At 46.2% G+C, this 18,517-nt stretch overlaps 2 protein-coding genes across 4 annotated transcripts; both read left to right on the forward strand.

Annotated features, from left to right (window-relative positions):
* Window positions 1–1,283: 1,283 nt before the first annotated feature.
* LOC119807679 (GTPase IMAP family member 9-like) lies at window positions 1,284–4,900 on the forward strand. The gene is made up of 2 exons (XM_038319776.2): window positions 1,284–1,352; window positions 2,761–4,900. The coding sequence occupies exon 2, from the start codon at window positions 2,801–2,803 to the stop codon at window positions 3,677–3,679; it is 879 nt and encodes a 292-aa protein (XP_038175704.1). The 5' UTR covers window positions 1,284–1,352; window positions 2,761–2,800; the 3' UTR covers window positions 3,680–4,900.
* A 2,247-nt stretch (window positions 4,901–7,147) lies between these two features.
* LOC119808337 (GTPase IMAP family member 4-like) lies at window positions 7,148–18,145 on the forward strand. 3 transcript variants are annotated; one of them, XM_038320793.1, is made up of 3 exons: window positions 7,148–7,446; window positions 9,823–9,892; window positions 16,436–18,145. In XM_038320793.1, exons 2-3 carry the CDS (start codon window positions 9,835–9,837, stop codon window positions 17,365–17,367), a joined length of 990 nt encoding a protein of 329 aa, XP_038176721.1. In that variant the 5' UTR covers window positions 7,148–7,446; window positions 9,823–9,834; the 3' UTR covers window positions 17,368–18,145. The 3 variants fall into 3 exon arrangements, with proteins under 3 accessions (XP_038176721.1, XP_038176723.1, XP_038176722.1); XM_038320795.1 differs by lacking the exon at window positions 7,148–7,446 and adding an exon at window positions 8,769–9,660; XM_038320794.1 differs by lacking the exon at window positions 7,148–7,446 and adding an exon at window positions 8,769–9,637.
* Window positions 18,146–18,517: the final 372 nt, after the last annotated feature.

Genomic DNA, 18,517 nt, shown 5'->3' on the forward strand with positions numbered 1-18,517 from the left:
CACCTGTGTCTCTCTCAGGCTCAGAGGCCTTGGCCCCTGCTCTGTGTTTGATGAACCAATAAGCAGCCTGTGCTGTCTCCAAATCAATCCTCTCTGAATTCCTGGGATGCGAGGAATCGCAGAGCTCGGGTCTTCTCTGCCTCACTCATGGGAACTGAGTCATCGTTTACACCTCCTCACTCCCATCGGGATGCTCTTTGGAGACACAGCGGCCATTCCTAACCAGCTAGTGTTGATGGACTACCAGCTGCTGGCCCTGGAACTGGAGGCACAAGACTACCAAACATGTCCCGTTGGTGAGAACCAGCAGCACCCAGAGGTCCTATCTCTACAGTGACTGCCCTCAGTGACCACCCACCTGTGTGTCCTGGTAGACTGGACAGAAGGAGAGTGTCTGTGTGATGCTGCCGTGATGGGAAAGGATCAGATGCTTTAAGCCCTAGGGAACTGACTTGGATCCAGCTCAAACAGCATTTGCCAGGTCCAAGCAGCACCTGATGGTTCCATAGAGCCAGGACAGTGAAGTGAAACAGCCATTTGCTCCAGGACATGGTCATCGTCCCTCAGTTTTCTCAGGTCCCCCGAAGCTAGCAATGACCCCGGTCAGCATGAAGCAGAGTCTCGAGACCACAGCATCCTCGTCCCCACCTCACCTGCTACCCCTTTCTAACTCCTCGCCTTTTTATGAAGAGTAAGAGGGAGGGTTGTTAGTACTCAGGCCCCTGGACTGGCCTGCCCTTGGGGTCCTGGCAGGATCTGTCCTCAGCTGCGGCCACTAAGAGCACCTCCTGTGCACATTCTCTACGTTCCCTTTCAAAAGGTGGGCCTTATCCACCTCCTGTCTTCCTCCCTCCCTCTCTCCCTCCCCCCCTCCTTCCCTCCCTCTCTCCCTCCCATTATTCTTATCCCTCAGGTCCTGTCTCTGCCCCTTCTCTCTCCTCTTCCACTAAATCTCTTAAATGAGTCCTTTTGCATGGTGTGACTCTCTTCTCGCTGTTTTTAAATAAATCACACTGGTCATCCTCAATATACAGTGAACTCAAAACTAGCCTGAGACTGTGTCTCAAAAAAACAGAAACCAATCCAAAACATTTTTTAAAACAGATTTTGAAATTCTTGGCATTATAGCAGACATGCAGAGAGAAGGCTTAACCTCGACAGAGCAGAGCACCCATAAGTTAGAGGACAATGTTTCTGGTTCTTTAAAGGCAACAGTATCTTCATTTACTCCGCCCATAGAACTTCCCGCCTGGCAGGCTGGGAATGCAGCAGTTTTGCTTCACAGTTAAGACAAGCACCGGCTCAAATAGGCCCCCAGAGAAACCTCCAGCCCTCATCAATTCCTGAAGAAGGTGAGTCTGCTTGATGGGGGAAGGGAAGTGTGAGAGGCAGTGGGGGATGGGACATCCATTGGGGTGCAGGTATTGTGTCTGCAGCTTCATAGGGAGGGCGCTGCTGGTGGGAGTGGTGGGGACTCAGGGGTACAAGGAGCCCAGTTAACAAGCTGCAGCCTTCAACAGCCCGTAGGTAGCTGTGGTGCAGGGACACAGAGTGTAGCCCGACACTCTTCTCAGAAAGTTCCGTGTCCTCAGGGCAGGCTCTTCAGAGCCCAGAGACAGCTCAGATCATTTGTCTAAGTCACTTCTTTCCTCAGAAAGTCTGATGACTCTACTTCCCCTGGTCATCCTGGGCAGAGGAGAGTTAGAACCTAGAGACTGAGTCCTCCCACTGGACAACAGAGAACTCTGCCTGTGTGACCCTGGGGTGATGTGCAGTGGGGCCACAAAGGCCACATTAGCTGCTCTGAAGGCACAGCGCAGGACGAACCTGCAGTTGCCCGTGGCCCAGGGCCCCTGTTTTGCTTTCTGTCTGCCGTGTTCCTTCCTTACTGTATTTCTGTAGCATCTGTGTCTCCGCCTTGAAACTGTGGCGGTGACAGCCCCAGAGATTCTCTCATTATTCAGGGTTTATTAACTGTCCTGTTGTTGTTGTTGTTTGTTTGTTTGTTTTGCTTTTGTTTTTGTGTGTGTTGTGTTTCTTCTTTATTAACATATGATAAGTGAACATATTTCTGACGTCAATGTGATATTTAAAGACACACATTCAACTGTGTACTGGTCACATCAGGGGAGTGAGCCCTTCTGCTTTCTTACTGTTTCTTTATGTTTGCCACCTTAGACTGCTTCTCCTAGTTCTTCATAAAATATATAGTAAGTTGTTGGACATTATGGTCATCCTGGTGCACGCTCCTGGCTGGGCACAGCAGAGATTTGGGTGCACTCACTCAGACCTGGCATTGGGGATGGCATGTCGGCTGGTAGCAGGAGTAGAAATGTCCTTTCTGTGTTATCAGAAACAGTTCAAATGGCATCCAGATTGTCAGGGTTTTAAAAGTGTGCTGGGGAGGGTGTTGCTACTGAGATGGCTCAGCACATAAAGGCTCTTCCTGCACAAGTCTGGCAACCGCTGTTCAGTGCCCAGAACCCACGGAAAGGTGGAAAGAGAGAGCCAACCCCACAAAGTCATCCTCTGACCTCTACAGGAACACTGGGATTTCCCTGGGAATCCCATGGAGGGCCCTTCTTCTATGGAGGAGCTGTTCGATGTCTCTATTTCTTTCCTTGTAGTGTTTCCTCTTTCTGTCTCTATAGGGATGCACGAAGATAACACAACATTTGAAATTTTAGGGAAGGGAAGAAAAGAAAGGATTGGGTCCTTTCCCATTTATCTAATAGACAATTTTGCTCTCTTTCCCTTAAGATCTGAGCATTCCCTGTCTTCAGAATCTGCTTGCCTCAACATGGCCTCCCACAGAAACACTGAAGTGAGGATCATTCTGGTAGGAAAAACTGGGAACGGAAAGAGTGCCACAGCAAACACCATCCTTGGGAGACGTCAATTCGAGTCTAAGGTTTCTGCCCACGCTGTTACCAAGACCTGCCAGAAGGCATCCAGGGAATGGAAGGGGAAAAACCTTGTTGTAGTTGACACCCCTGGGCTCTTTGACACCAAGAAGACCATGAAAGCCACATGTACAGAAATCAGCCGCTGTGTCCTCTACTCCTGCCCTGGGCCTCACGCCATCATCCTGGTTCTGCAGCTGGGCCGCTTCACGGAGGAAGAGCAGAAAACTGTTTCCCTGATCAAGAGTCTTTTTGGGGAGGCAGCCATGAAGTACATGATCGTCTTGTTTACTCGCAAAGATGACCTTGAGGACCAGAGCCTGGATGACTTTTTAGGCGCGCCAAATGACAAGCTAAATAATGTCATCGCGCAGTGTGGGAAACGCTACCTGGCCTTTAATAACAAAGCGATAGAGGCCGAGCGAGAAGATCAAGTAGAGCAGCTGGTAGGACTGATAGAGCAAATGGTGGACAGGAACGGGGGCTCTTACTTCTCTGAAAAGATATACGAGGACATAGACAGAAGGCTGAGACGATGTCTAAGGGAACTGGAGGAAACTTACGCTCAGGAACTCAATGCTGAAATCAAAAGAATAGAAAGGGAATATGCTCATAAATCAGAAGAAGAAAAGAAGACACGTATTGATTCTGCAAGGAAAAATTATGATGAGAAAATGAAAAATCTGAAGGAAAAGGCTGAAGAGAATATATTTGAGTATATTTTCAAGAAGATACGTGAACTGCTTTCAAATATTTGGGACAAGTTGAGGTGGTGATGTAAATGTCATTCTTTTATATCAATGACATTTGTTCTTTGACAATTTCATACATACATGCATATAATGTGTTCGGATTGAATTCATGTCTTTTTGTTTTGGTATGTTTTTTGCTTTGTGATCCACTGAGTTTAACTAGTTTCATGTGGGTGACAACAGGTTTCGAACAATCTATCAGAGCCTGGTGGGCTGATCAGGAGGAACACAGTGGAAGACAATGACTCCTCCTTTTCCAGAATCCATCAGCAGGTACTAGCTCAGCAGGGTGGACAGGTTCTTATGAGTCCTCCCCTACCCAGGTCCATATCTGCTGTGAGCTCCTGATGGCAGTGTCTGTTTCCTGAATGAGCACGCACACGCGCACACACACAAATGAGCGTGCACACACATGCTTGTGCATGCACACACGCACACACAGTGCACACATACACACATGCGCGTGCACGCACACACGCTCACACACGTGCAGGATTAAGTCACTGGGAAAGCTGTCTGGCAGCTCTGCAGCGGGTCTCAGAGTCCCGCTACAGGGGGCAGAGCAGGCACAGATGGCTGCGGAATGAACCCTTAAGTGCTGGGATGCCCTAGGCTTCTGTGAGATGTTCTCATCTTCTGAAAACCTCACCATCTTCCTGGGAGAAGATGAAGTGCAGTTCTCTGAATTAGGAGGAGGGAGGAGACGATAGGTCCCACTGTTTCCGCTAACCCCAACTTCATCCTCTAGTAGCCTGGTTCTTTATAGCTGGCGTTTCTGAACTTGAGCTGCCTTCTGTGCTTCATTCTGTCGCTAGCCACCTCTAGGCTTTCTGGGCTTGTGCAGGATGTCCGTGCTCTGTCCAGTGAACTCTCACCTTCCCCTCTTCCAGGTATTTGTCAAGAATCTCATCGCTGCTACCGCTTTTACTTTTATACCCTTGATAGCCCTGTGATCCCTTTAGTAGGCGTGTTAGAGGTGAGGCTGCCCTTGGTGTGTAACAGCACTTCCGTGGTCGAGGTGCTGGACCACAGTGTTATGGTGTGATTGGCTTTCCATAAGCCAACCTATCTTGACTTTGAAATCTCTGATGCGTTGTTAAGTGGAAATAGAACATAGCAGAACAAAATGCACAAAATACTTTCACGTGGTTACACAGACCCACTCGTGGCTATTCTGTATTCTCAAGAGTATTTTAAATAACTATGGGTTCAACATAACTAATAATAAAAATCATTTTGACTTTTTTTGTTTTTATCAATGAATTCTGTTCCTCTGGTTCCCCTCCAACTTCTTCCCACTCCCTCTTCTTCCCTACAAATTTTCCCCCTCAAATTTATGACACTTTGTTTTGCTTTATGTCTCAGAATTGAACTCGGACTGTTCATGTGACCATGAGTTGAGACAATACATTAGAGGATGGAGCATTCAGCAGTGGGTACAAAACTGGAGACTGTGCTCCTCACCCTCACCAGTTCCAGAATCTGTTAAGGGAGTCACGGCATCAATGGGGTTTCCCAGCTGTGAACTTCATGTAGATTATTTTAAAAATTTTATATGGATGGGTGTTTGTCTGTATGTATGTGTGTAAACGGAACCCACAGACTGGAAGAGGGGACAGATCCCCTGGAAATGGAGTTTCAGATGGTTTTAAGTCTGGGAATCCAGCATGGGTCCTCAGGAAGAGCAGTAAGTGCTCTTAACTACTGGTCTTTTTGATAATGTTTATAATGAATTTGCTAGGTGTTTTATTAGTAATTTAGGCTTTTAAAACTCCTATCACATTGATTCTAAAAGGCAGAGACACTGTGCACACAACATACCCACTCAAGACTGAGCTGTGAGTGGCCATAGCTAGGTCCCTTCTTCGGGGTGGAAGGCAGAGGAAAGCTCTGTTGTGGGCCAATGCCGGTCCAAAGTGACACTCAGGGAGATCACTGAGCACAGTTTAGTGTGCTGAGGTCTCCCGGCGATGATGTTTCTCCCTCTCTCAACCTCTCCTCACAGCCTGTTTTGGGTACCATCTCATGTTACTGGCAGGACGCGTGGTCCCTCCATCTTCACCTTCCCCCCGTGAAATGGCCACAGCTCAAGTGATGAGTGAGATGACAGGTGAAGGCGATGGGGCAGGAGATGTCTGCGGCTGACGCGGGCAGGAAGCATTGCAAGGGCACAGGTACATTTAACACCACTGTCTTATCTCAGAGGGTTCTGGGAAATGGGCTGACGTCAGCTGTAGGGTTCACAAATTCTCAAGAATTGCAATGAAAAATCACCCTGTGGTCTCTTTGCTGCAAATCTAATGAGGTGGACTGGAGATTTGTGTAAGTAGAAGGGAGTCCACAGATTGGAGAAAAATGCCAGTTTCGTATGGGGACTTTTCGGCTCCCAGCATCCTGGTTACTGAAGGCTACACATTCACGGGCCCTTCAGTGCACAGGGCAGGACGTGGAAAGGTGAGAGGAGGGTTTAGAAGGCCTGCGGTGAAGAACGGACTTGGTCAGGACCTATCTCAGCACCACCTGCTTGCTTGGTGATTCTGTGCCAAGTTACCAGATTTCACAGGTGAACCTGGGGAATCAAAGTCGCTGAATAAATAGGTTTTCTTGGAGGTGGGAAATTTGGATAATCTGACCCACTACTCCCCCTTCTCCAGCACTCCTGTTCTTTGTGTCAGGATCCAAAATCTAAGTTCTCCCTGCTGATCTCTGTCCGAGTAACTACCTAGGGCTGGCGGTCCCTTGGGTTCTAAAACATGCAGCTGTCAAGTTCATAACAATAGTGTGGAGATGCCAGGCTCTTCAGCTATACATGTGGGAGGGCTGCACAGAATTTGAAAGGAGACTAGTCCAAGCTGAAGAGGTTTGCATGGACCCTGAAGCACCCACCAAACAAGGGCTGTCCTGAATAAGAAGGGATAAAAGCGAAGTCACCCAAGAATCAGCCATGAAGTAGGCAGAATAGTAGAGAAAGGGAGAGAAAGAACAGATCAGAGAGAGACTGGTAGCAGGATGATCAGTTTTATCATTAGAGAACTTTATAAATTCACGTAATGTGTTTTGATCAATTCCACCCCACTCCCCCCTCTAATTCCTTCTCTAGCCCTCTCCTTTCCCTCCCAGCGTCGTGTCCCCTTTCCCCGCAGTGAAATGGCCTTGCCATATCTAGCGAGTACTGTTTCCCGCAGATGCCCGCTGCCTCCAATCTTTCCAACTCTTTTCTGAAGGCTCCCTGGGCCTGGAGGGGAGGAGGAATGATAGAGAGGTCCTGTTGAAATCCAGTCACACAGTGAATTATCTGAAGCATAAAATATCTAAACACCCCAATTAAAAGTAGATTCTACTATATGCTGTGACAAGGAGCCCCTCACCCCCGCTAATGTTTAAATAAGTAAGCACACAGGAGAGTCACTGTCAGTGTCAGCCAAGTCACTGTCATCCTGTTTACAGAATATTCTGCCAAACAAGAGCAGACTGCCCATTGTTTATTAAGTTGGGCCACGTTGTAGTCAACAAAAGTCCTCATGATGAGAAAAGTGACTAACACCGTGAAATACTTTATTTCTCATCTGATGTATCCTATCTCGAACGTCCAGTAGCTACCAGTGACCCGTGGGTTCCTTATTAGATGACACAGAACGCCGGACTGTAGAGCTCTGCAGCGCCACTGGGTAGATGGGTGGGTCCCCGTGTGCTCCTGTCTCCACACTTCCTTCCCCTGTGCTTCCTCTGCGGCTCTCTCTTCTGGGTTCAGCACTGCTGTAAAGTCAGAGAAGGCCACAGGACCTTTCCAGGTAAGAATCGGGGTGCAGTGCGGGAGTGTTGAACTTGGTGAGGAGGGGGCTGCTCTGTTGGCCGTGTCTAGTAAAACCCCCGGCAGACCTGCTCTTGGAAATTGTGCTTATTGGTCTCTGTTTCCTGCCTGCTAATTTTAGGCTGTAATCCGTTCTGAAGTCTGAGTCCTACAAATTCATGTATGCTTCAGGGTCCATTGCTGCAAGGGTACTTTCTTTATGGAGAAAGTGTTCCTTCACTGGCCAAAATAAATTTTAACTTGACTCCTGCAGGAAGAGAGTGAATGAATCAGCTTGGTGGGAGCAGGAGAAGAAAGGTGGGGTTGGGGGATCCCTAACAGGCACAGCTTGGCCTGTGTCCTCCTCCAAGCTGGCACACAGGTCAGGGTCCTCATGCCCTGTTATCTTTTTCCTTCAAGCTGCTTCCTTGGGGAACCATTCTTTCCTGGGTTTATGGAAGACTTGAGCTCCCTCCAGGGAGGTCTAAGTTACACTCATTGGGGCCACAGTTCCGAAGCCAGTAGAGGATGTTTGCTCATAGCCCGACGGAGGGGAACTTAGTCAATGAAATCAGCTCCTAGGGAAGCACAGGTTCTGGTTTTACACATGAGCTGGGTCTAAGATACCTCCCTCCCCTCCCCCAGCCTCTGGCTCTCCTTGTTAATCACCAGTACCAGCTCTATTAAGAGCTGAGTGGTTTCCCTTTCTAGTTTATGAGAAGCTGTCTTCTGTCCACCTCTTCAGACATAAAGAAATGAGTCTCTTTCAAAAAAAATCTGGCTTTCTGTTTCACATTTGTAATTAATGGCTCTCTGTGTGGAGACTCTCTCCTTAACAAAGAACATTCTGTCCTGGACACAGTCGGCTCCAGAGTTCTCAACAATGTTCATGGGTAGTAGGTAGAAGAAGCATGCAAAACGAGCTGAGTGTTTCTGCAGGTCTGTGTATAACAAGGAAGGGACTGCTGCACGCACATGTATATGGATGTGTACATGTATACATATATGTACCATGTGCAGGTCTGGTTCTCCAGGAGGCCAGAAGGAGATATCAGATCATCTGAAACTAGAGTTAGAGACAGTTTTGAGCTGCCATGTGGGTCTGGAAACTGAACCCTGGCTCTTTGTAAAAGCAGCAAGTGCTCTTAGCCCCTCAGCCACCTTTGTGTCCTCAGCTCCATGCACTGCTAGAATAGAGTGCTCAAAGCTTTGACAAAGTGAAAAGTCAAACGCAAAGTTAAAATGGTCTTTTTGTTTGTTTTTTTGAGACAGGGTATCTCTGTGTAGCCCTGGCTGTCCTGAAACTTGTTCTATAGACCAGGCTGGCCTTGAACTCCTAGAGATCCGCCTGCCTCTGCCTCTTGAGTGCTGGGACTAAAGGTGTGCACCACCACTGCCTGGCATAACACTGAATCTTAACAGTAGACAATAAAGTAAGTGACACTGTCTCTTTTTTATATAAAAAAATTATCTGCACACAGTAATAAAAAGAGGTCCAGTTACACCAAAGCATTGAAGTGATTATTTATGGGGTATTAGAACTTGGAGTGGTTTGAGTTTCTTTTCTGCTTATTTCCTGTTTTCACATGACATGAAAGATGTTAATACTCCATCCAGACAGGACAGCACAGTTATGAGGGGAGATTGGGGTCTAGACAATGTATCTCTTTGATTCTGAGTGACTGTGGACCTGATAAAGATGTTGACTCTGCATTGCGACTGTTCTGCGTGGTAAATGCGTGGCGTGAAGACGCAATTGCCAGGCTTCAGGAGTGCAGCAGGAGTCTTCTTGCTAGGACATCTGACCCCCGCCTGTTACCCTGAAAACAAGTGGCAGTAGATTTGATCCGCGTGAAGGTAGAGACAAAGAGACAAATGAGATTTATGAAAGGAGCGTCAATAGGATTTGGGATGGGCTAATGCATGGCAGGAAGCAGAGGCTGTAATGGAGCCCATAGCCTGGCAAGAGCCTTTGGCTGTATGGTGACGTCATTCACAAAGGAGCCATACCGGAGGTGGGCAGTAGTCAGGGCTTCTATCCTGGCCAAAGTTTATAAGAGATGCCCTTGAAAGAGCAAAAGCCACAATGAGAAGCAGAGGCAGACATTTGGAACGCTGAAGGAACTCCTGTAAAAGGCGCTACAGCACTCAACCGCTTGAGAGAGGTCCCGGGCCAGGACAAGCGCAAGGAGGTGCTGCCAGTATTTAAGTTTGTGTAAGAAAAAGGATAGCCTGAAAATGGAGGGTTGAGGTGAGGTCTTGGGTATGGAGTGGGAGAAATGAAGGTCTGGAGTTTATGGCCGAAAGTTCAGTGCTGGCTACAGGAGGTTGGATTCCAAGTGTTCAGAAAATGCCATGGCTGTTTCTTTATCTGCAGAGTCAAGCGACAATGGCAGCCCAGTACGATGGTGTGGGATCCACAACCGGAAAGCCCAGGGCCGGCTATGGTGAGAGGAGCTGGAGGTGTGGGGATGTGAGGGGTGCGGGGGTGTGGGGGTGCAGGGGCTGTGGGGTTGCGGGAGCTGTGGGAGTGTGGGGGCTGTGGGAGTGTTGGGGCGTGGGGATGGGGGGGCATAGAGAAGGGGGGAGGCACGGAGGTGTGCAGTCCCCACTTGAGCAGGATAAAGCCCTGTCAGCCGCTGCCCTCGTATTTCTCAGCTCTCCCACTTCTCTGGACTCTCCTCGCGCTCTCGCCCTGTTCGCTGGATGACGTCCATCTGGCTAAGCAGGAGAAGCCACAGGGCCTGTCACTCGTCCTCACCTTGGCATAGCCCTCCCTTTAGTCTTTCTTTTTCCGTCTCTTGTTTGTTTGGACACAGACTCTCTCACTGTGGGCCAGGCCAGCTGGGAGCGTGTGGCAGCCGTCCTGCTCCTGTCTCCCCAGTGCCAGGTGTGAGTGGACCACCACGCCTGACTTCAGCACAGCCTCTTCCTTCCTCCTTCCTACAAAGTGAACATGGCAGAAAGGCTGCCTGTGGCCTCTTTGATTGTGGCTTCTCTGATGATATCTCTGTCCTTTCCTAAAGGAGGATTGGGAGAGACCAATGTGGGGGCAATTGATCCCCCATCTGGGTCCCTGCTCCAGGTTCCTCATTTTCCAACTAACAAATAAATCAATGTGTCACTGGGCACGCCCAGCTCCTCGCCCACCATAATCATTATGTCAGTTGAGATTCTGCTGTTTTATCAGACTACCTTACAGTGTAGTAGCTTCAAATATAACCCATTTCTTTGACTCCAGACACTGGGAGTCAGTCAGGTATTCCTGGGGTCTGAATCACACCTGTCAAAGTTGGGTACTCACTCATGTACCTGTGGCAAGCTAGTGGTTCCCTATCAGAGTCTCGATAGGCTCACAGATGTGTCACTCATGTACCTGTGGCACGCTAGTGGTTCCCTATCAGAGTCCCGATAGGCTCACAGATGCACCTTGGCAAGCTACTGGTTCCCTATCAGAGTCCCGATAGGCTCACAGATGCACCTTGGCAAGCTACTGGTTCCCTATCAGAGTCCCGATAGGCTCACAGATGCACCTTGGCAAGCTACTGGTTCCCGTCAGGATGTTGGCAGACTCACGGGTGTGTGTACTTCAGGACTGAAACATCCCCCCCCACCCATTGCTGCTTTTTTTCAAGAAACATTTATGTGACTTCAGGTCCATAAGTACATAAAATAGGTTACAAATCAAAGATAAGAAATTTGAGATAAATTGCATACATACATATAATTTGCCATTTCTTAAAGATTAAAACATATTTTTCCTGTCCATGTAGTAAGGGATTTCAGTTAGATAGGATGAATACATTCTGGAAACATGTTACATAGCATAGTGAACATACTTAATACTGAATTTTATAGTTGATAAGACAGTAGATTTTAAGTGTTCTCACCACAAAACATAGTTAGGTGAGCAATGGAGATGTTCAATATTGTATCCCTTTAAAGCATTCACTGTACACTATAACTATGTACAAGTTGGGTTTAACGAGTCCTTGGCAACACTGAAGAAGTGTATAACATGCTCAAAGACGGTAAATAAGAAATCTAAAGTTAATGAATGTATTGTTGTTTTTCTTCAACTTCAAAAAAAAGCACAGTTGCACACTAGTGAGGAGGGTTTGCGTGTTTTGCTTATGTGAGTGTGGTTGAATATTTGCTACTGCAGGATAGAGCATCTCGGACATTTTCCAGGGTCGACTGGTATTTTAGTTTTACAATAATCTGTAGTGTGAAGCGGCGGCGTGGCTGCGTTCCCGCCGCCCAGTTCCCAGCAACCGGCTAGCTTTATCCGAAATAATTACACGGAAACTGTATTCTTTTAAACACTGCCTGGCCCATTATCTGTAGCCTCTTATTAGTTAATTCTCACATCTTCCTTTAACCCATATTTAGTAATTTGGGTAGCACCACGAGTTGTGGCTTACCAGGAGAGATCTTAACCTGCGTCCATCTCGGAGAGGAGCAGCATGGAGACTCCTATCGCGACTGCCTGAAGCGTCTCTCCAACTCTACTTCCTTGTTCCCACAATTCTGTTCTGTCTACTCCACCTACCTAATTTTCTGTGTCTTAAAGGGCCAAGGCAGTTTTCTTTATTAATTAACCAATGAAAGAAACATAGACAGATAACTCTCCTCCATCATTTCCCCTTTTTCTGTTTAAACAAAAAAGAAAGGCTTCAACTTTAACATAGCAAAATTACATATAACAAAACAGTTATCAAGCAAGTATTACAGTTACAATATTTAAATCTATTTTATCTTTTATCATAACTAAGGAAAGCTATAACTATCTATTTATTCTTCAACTCCATCAAAGACTCCAGAAGGATATAATGCTACCTAAGTAAACAAGAAATAAGTAACTTATAAAACTCTAGAAATGACAGAGACAACTCGCTGCCTGGACAGTCACCCAAAGTTCCTCTGTACCGTTGGGGCATCCATCTTCGGGCTTCAGGCCCACAGTATCCAGCAGACATTTCCATGAAGCAGAAAAATTCCAAAGACAGTTCAGTCACTTTCTGCTGTGTCCTGCAGAACGTCTCGCAGACACTTTCATGAATCAGGAACCCCGAAAGACCATCTTACCTTTAGGCAAGTTCAGCAGTCCTCTCTCTGCGGGTTTTTTGTGTCCAGTTTATGGAACAGTCCAGGCAAGAGCAGTTTCTTGCCCAGATGGCTAACAAACTCCATAAGTAGCCTCTTCGATGCCCATCTTCTTCTAGAAGTAGATTGGTGCTGCCAGGAGCAGACGTGTCTCATTGTCATGAAAAACCCTAAGTTATTAAAACATTAAATGCCATATTCTGCAGTCTTTGAAAGATATGAAGAATGTCTATCTAACTGAAATATATCTCTACATATCTAGAAAATCTAATAACATGACTACAAGCTTAACTATTATCAATGATTATCCATTAACAACCTATATTTCCTAATTATACATTACAGTTTTTAAAATGAACTACAATCACAATAGCTTAATCAAGATCAGAAATACATATACATATAACAAAATTGACCTTAAAATCTATACCATTGCAAATTATTCATCTCTATATCATATCCCCCTTTAAATGTAAAAGAACATTTATAAACAATATTTGGGAAAATGGGCGCAGTTTTTTCTCTCCAAACTGCTTCCTGCTGAATGGGGGCGCTGTTATTTAGGTCTTTCATGGTGTAACCTGTGTGCTAGGTTCCTCTCAGTTGGCAGTTGAGTGAAGTAATTTTTTGAAGATGTTCACAGCAACCTTTCAGGAGGGCGTGGTCTATCATACCATACTGGGATAGAAGCAATCCACAGAGTCTCGTCCTCTGTGAAAACAAAAGAAGAAACTCTTTTCCAAAGTATCATGTTCTTAGATCCAAATCCTGAAGTCATACCATTAAAATGTCCATTCTGGTCTAGACTGGCAGCCCATATAATGAAATGTCTCTCTGTACTTAGCTCCTTTACAGTCAAAAAAATCAAAGAAAACACAACAAAATACATAATCCAGACTCTCTGTGAATTTTCCATTTTTACGTGGCTTATTTTTACTCTATCACTTTACTTCTTTTAATCTATAACTATCTATATTCTGTCTCTTTAAAGACTTTAACCTTTTTTTTTTTTAAGGCATTAACTTTATTCTCTATATTTTCTTTTTCTCTCTTTTAAACCTACGTGAGCCATTTAAAGGCCTTCTATGTCTGAATCTTTTCTATTGTGAATCTGTAATTTTTTACTATCCAGGAGCACTTCTTAAAAGGTTAACCACTTCTTAAAAACTTAAGTTGCGCCAGGTAGGGGTAATACGGTACCGCCTGTTTACAGCCAAGTCTAAACCTTAACTGCGCTGTTATTGTGGTAATTACGATAGATCCTGCCTGAGATCAGTACAGTTCAGCATGGCGGAGCAGAGCCAAAGCCGCTCCTGCCTCAGTCATTTGGTGCCCCTGAGCCGCACACAGTTCCAGGCACACAGCAGTCGACATTGGAGCCGCACTCAGCAGTTTAATTCTGAGACTGAGCGTGCAGCACAGAAACTCTTTTAATCCAAGTTACAGCCAAATCTGACGTAAAGAGCAGTCTGAAAACACCTCTCTCTCTATGGCAGCAGGAATCCGCAAATGCTGTCCCGCTCGCCTAAGCCTGATTCCGCCATCTGCCCAGGTGCAGGAAGGGAGCAGTGAGCCATTGGCATGGTCTCAGAGAACTTTCTTTCCGATCCCAAGCGGGCAAGGTTTTTAAGTGGATTTAGTCACCACGTTGGGCGCCAATCTGTAGTGTGAAGCGGCGGCGTGGCTGCGTTCCCGCCGCCCAGTTCCCAGCAACCGGCTAGCTTTATCCGAAATAATTACACGGAAACTGTATTCTTTTAAACACTGCCTGGCCCATTATCTGTAGCCTCTTATTAGTTAATTCTCACATCTTCCTTTAACCCATATTTAGTAATTTGGGTAGCACCACGAGTTGTGGCTTACCAGGAGAGATCTTAACCTGCGTCCATCTCGGAGAGGAGCAGCATGGAGACTCCTATCGCGACTGCCTGAAGCGTCTCTCCAACTCTACTTCCTTGTTCCCACAATTCTGTTCTGTCTACTCCACCTACCTAATTTTCTGTGTCTTAAAGGGCCAAGGCAGTTTTCTTTATTAATTAACCAATGAAAGAAACATAGACAGATAACTCTCCTCCATCAATAATCAGCTGTAAGAATGCCACCCACTAAGTACACAATACAAAGTGGCAATAGTCTCAAATCTGAGCCAAAATACTTTGGGCAGCGGTTATTGGTGCTGCATGGTATGAGCAAGGTCAAGTATTGGTGGTGTTTGGTCAGAACCAAGGTTGCTATTTCATCATAAAACACATGGAAGGCGGTGAGAGACATTACAGGTTCATACACCTTTGATCTTGAAATGAGTTTTAGTTGCTGTGTATTCAGAATCCTTTACTGTTGTTAGCTTTTTCTCCTGCTTATAATGTTCAGTTTTGTGGCCCCACATGGGGGTCACGACCTGTAGTTCAAATGCTTTGGGTGATGAACTAGCTCTTGGGCAGGCCGGGATGGTGGGGTCTCATTTGGCTGCTGCTATCCAGCAAGCTAGTCCAGGTGTCTTCACATGGTGGCTGCAGAGGAGTCAAAGGAGCAGGCAGCCCATGGTGCTTAAAGGCTCTTGGAACTTTTGATGCCGGTCCTCCAGAGCCAGACCCACTGGCTACATTTTGCTGGGAAGAGTTGAACATCTACACCCCAGAGAGGAGGCATTCAGGGATGGAAGGACTGAGGGCATGCATGGCTAACCATGGCTAATCCCTACAGGGACCAACAGTGGCCAATCAGGGCACAGGAGCTACGACTGGGACTTTTTCCCATTCTTCCTTCCTGGCCAAGGAACCAAAGCCTAAAGAACTTTTCAAATGGGGCACTCGGCTGTGCAGCTAAATAAATACTAGCGGGAGCTGCCCTCACATCTTCTCCTAGGTCGTCTCAGGCAGTATTCTCAGCTGTAGAATTCTCAGAATACATGGGATTCTGGTTTCCAAACACGGGGAACTATCTTTATTCCCCCGAGTCTTTATTTTATTTTTATTTGTATTCATGTATTTATTTTACATCCCAGTTGCAACCTTCCCCATCCTCCCATCTCAGCTCCTCACCCCATTCCTGTCCCTCCCCACTGCCCACCCCCAATCTCCTCCTCTTTTATCTCCATCCAGGACAGGGGGGTCTCCCATGAGCATCAACAAAACATGGCATATCAAGTTGCAGTAAGACTAAATACCTACTATATAAATACCTACTATATTAAGGCTGGGCAAGGCGACCCAGTATGAGGAGTAGGGTCCCAAAAGCCTGTAAAAGAGTCAGAGACAGTACCTATTCCCACTGTTAGAGGAGTCCCACAAGAGAACCAAATTAAGCTGTACTATCTATCTATCTATCTATCTATCTATCTATCTATCTATCTATCTATCTATCTGTAGAGGGCCTGGGTCAGTATGGGGAGCTATCTTAAAACTTGTATGTCACCCCTACTTGGCTGTCAGTTGTAAGAATAACAAGTAATTTTTAGATATAAATCAGGAAAAAAAAGACATTCTTCCCGGCAGATGCTCCAAACTCATCCTTTGTGTTCCGCGCTGGATTCCATTAGTGGGGGTAGTTGTTGGAAGCAGCTCACAGTTCTCTTGTGAAACTTTTATTTCCTCCTCTGGGGGCTTAGAAGCCACAAAGGGTCAGAATGAAGAGCTCAAAAGAACACTGAAAAGAAGCAGTGAAGAAAAGAGATCAAGGGAGGCACCCGTGCCTCTTTGTCAAGTCCTTCAAGATGGCCTTTTTACCCAGAGGTTGTTTGTAGACCCTGGGAGGGCAGCGATGGCAGCCAGGGAGAAAGCCCGCAAGCAGAGAAGCAAGAGAGCAGGCTCTGGATGGTGGGACTCTGCACGTTTAACTGTTGGGGACTGTGTCTAACACTTGGTTTTATTTCCTTGATGTTCTAGAGCTTGGAGACCAAGACCAGGAAAATTCCCAACTGAGAATTGTCTTACTGGGAAAAACGGGAGCAGGAAAGAGTGCAACAGGGAACAGCATCCTCGGGGCGAAGGTGTTTCATTCTGGCATTTGTGCAAAATCCATTACCAAGGTCTGTGAGAAAAGGGTGAGCACCTGGGGTGGGAGAGAGCTTGTTGTCGTGGACACACCTGGTGTTTTTGACACTGAGGTACCAAATGTTGACACGCAAAAAGAGATCGCTCGCTGTGTTGCCCTGACCTCCCCAGGGCCTCATGCTCTGCTCCTGGTGGTCCCATTGGGACGTTACACCGTGGAAGATCATAAGGCTACACAGAAGATTCTAAGCATGTTTGGAAATGAGGCGAGAAGATTCATGATTCTCTTGCTCACCAGGAAGGATGACTTGGAAGACACCGATATCCGTGAGTACTTAAAGTCAGCTCCTGAAGACCTTCAAGAGCTGATCCGTAAGTTCGAGGATCGCTACTGTTTGTTCAACAACAGAGCATCAGGAGCTGAACAGGAGGACCAGAGGACACAGCTGTTGACCTTGGTCCAGCGCATGGTGACGGAAAATGGAGGAAGATGCTTTACCAACAAGATGTACGGAAGTGCCGAGAAGGAGATTCAGAAACAAACCCGGGAGAAGCAAGAGCATTACAGACAGGAGTTGGAGAGAGAGCTAGCGCGGATAAGAGATGATTATGAAGAGCAGATTAGAGACCTGAAAGATCAGCTGGAGAGGGAGAGGAGAAAGGCACAGATGGAGAGGGAGTTCACCAGAACAGAGGCTTACTACACAGAGAGACAGCAAAATGCTAGGAGGGAAGTGGAGACCCAAAATACGATAGTTGATATAATCTTAAAAATATGGAAGGTTGCTTGCTTTATCATCAGTCAGTTTATGCAAGATGACTAAGACCTGGTCTATACGACTAGACCTCATCTGCTTTCCGCATTTGTTCCTGATAACCCTGCCCACCCCTCACTGGCCAAATTCTCTGCTTTCCGTCCTCCAGAACTAAGGAGTAAAAGGAACCTTTGGCAGTTGACAGATGTTCAACTGACTTAGCAAAAAAAAAACCCGACCAATCCTCTAGAACAACTCAAAAGCAGATGTATTCATGCTCACCACCCTTGCGTTCTTCCTCAGAGAAAGTCACCCAGGAGCCCCCAGGAGATGACTGTAAGATGTTCCCATTCGTCCTCCTCTGATTCTCAACAATAATCTTCACCTGCAGCTGCTATACACTGCTGCTCAGGTTTTTTTTTTTTGACACAGTCTTCTATGTTTTATTAGAAGTTCATTTCTTTGCATAAGGTAATCTTTAGGCAGAAATAGATGACTGTACGGTTCTCAGAGAGTGTCAGTTTGTTTCGTTACAAACTCATGAATGGCCTCAAATTGTTCGCTATCCGCCCTTTGATGGCAAAGCAAATCTTAAAAGTCAACTAATTCAGGATAAGCACAAATTAGCAATTTAATAGACGACACTGCAGTGTTCGGTATGGCCAGGTGTGTCTCTAGAAGCTCTCTGTCAACCTTCTAACCAGTTTGATGAAGTCAGTTCTCTGCTTGAGAATTGATCTGATTGCTCCAACCCCACCCCATACCCCAATACATCCAGCTTGTATTGCTTCTGCCCAGTCCAGCTAATTTGCTTATTATTTTTATAATAAACTTTTCTATTGCCTCATCCTTGTTCAGAACTGGAGTCTGTTTTGTCCTGGAGAACAGTGCTGCTGTAATACCAGTGATGAATTGTGTTTTATTGGTAAAAGTTTTAGGAACTTTTTAAAACAGACTGTCTCCCTGTGGCACCTCCTTGTTTCCTGTCTTGTTTTCTTATGCATGTGGGTGCATGTGCGTATATGTGTGTGAGTGCGTATGTGTACGTGCATGTTTGTGCATGTGCAGGTACATGTGCAAATATGTGTGTTAGTGTGTATGTGTGCATGCATGTTTGTGCACGAGCAGGTACATGTGCAAATATGTGTGTGAGTGTGTATGTGTGCATGCATGTTTGTGCACGAGCAAGTACATGTGCAAATATGTGTGAGAGTGTGTA

Source organism: Arvicola amphibius, chromosome 2, assembly GCF_903992535.2.
Source record: "Arvicola amphibius chromosome 2, mArvAmp1.2, whole genome shotgun sequence".
Lineage (NCBI taxonomy): Eukaryota > Metazoa > Chordata > Mammalia > Rodentia > Cricetidae > Arvicola > Arvicola amphibius.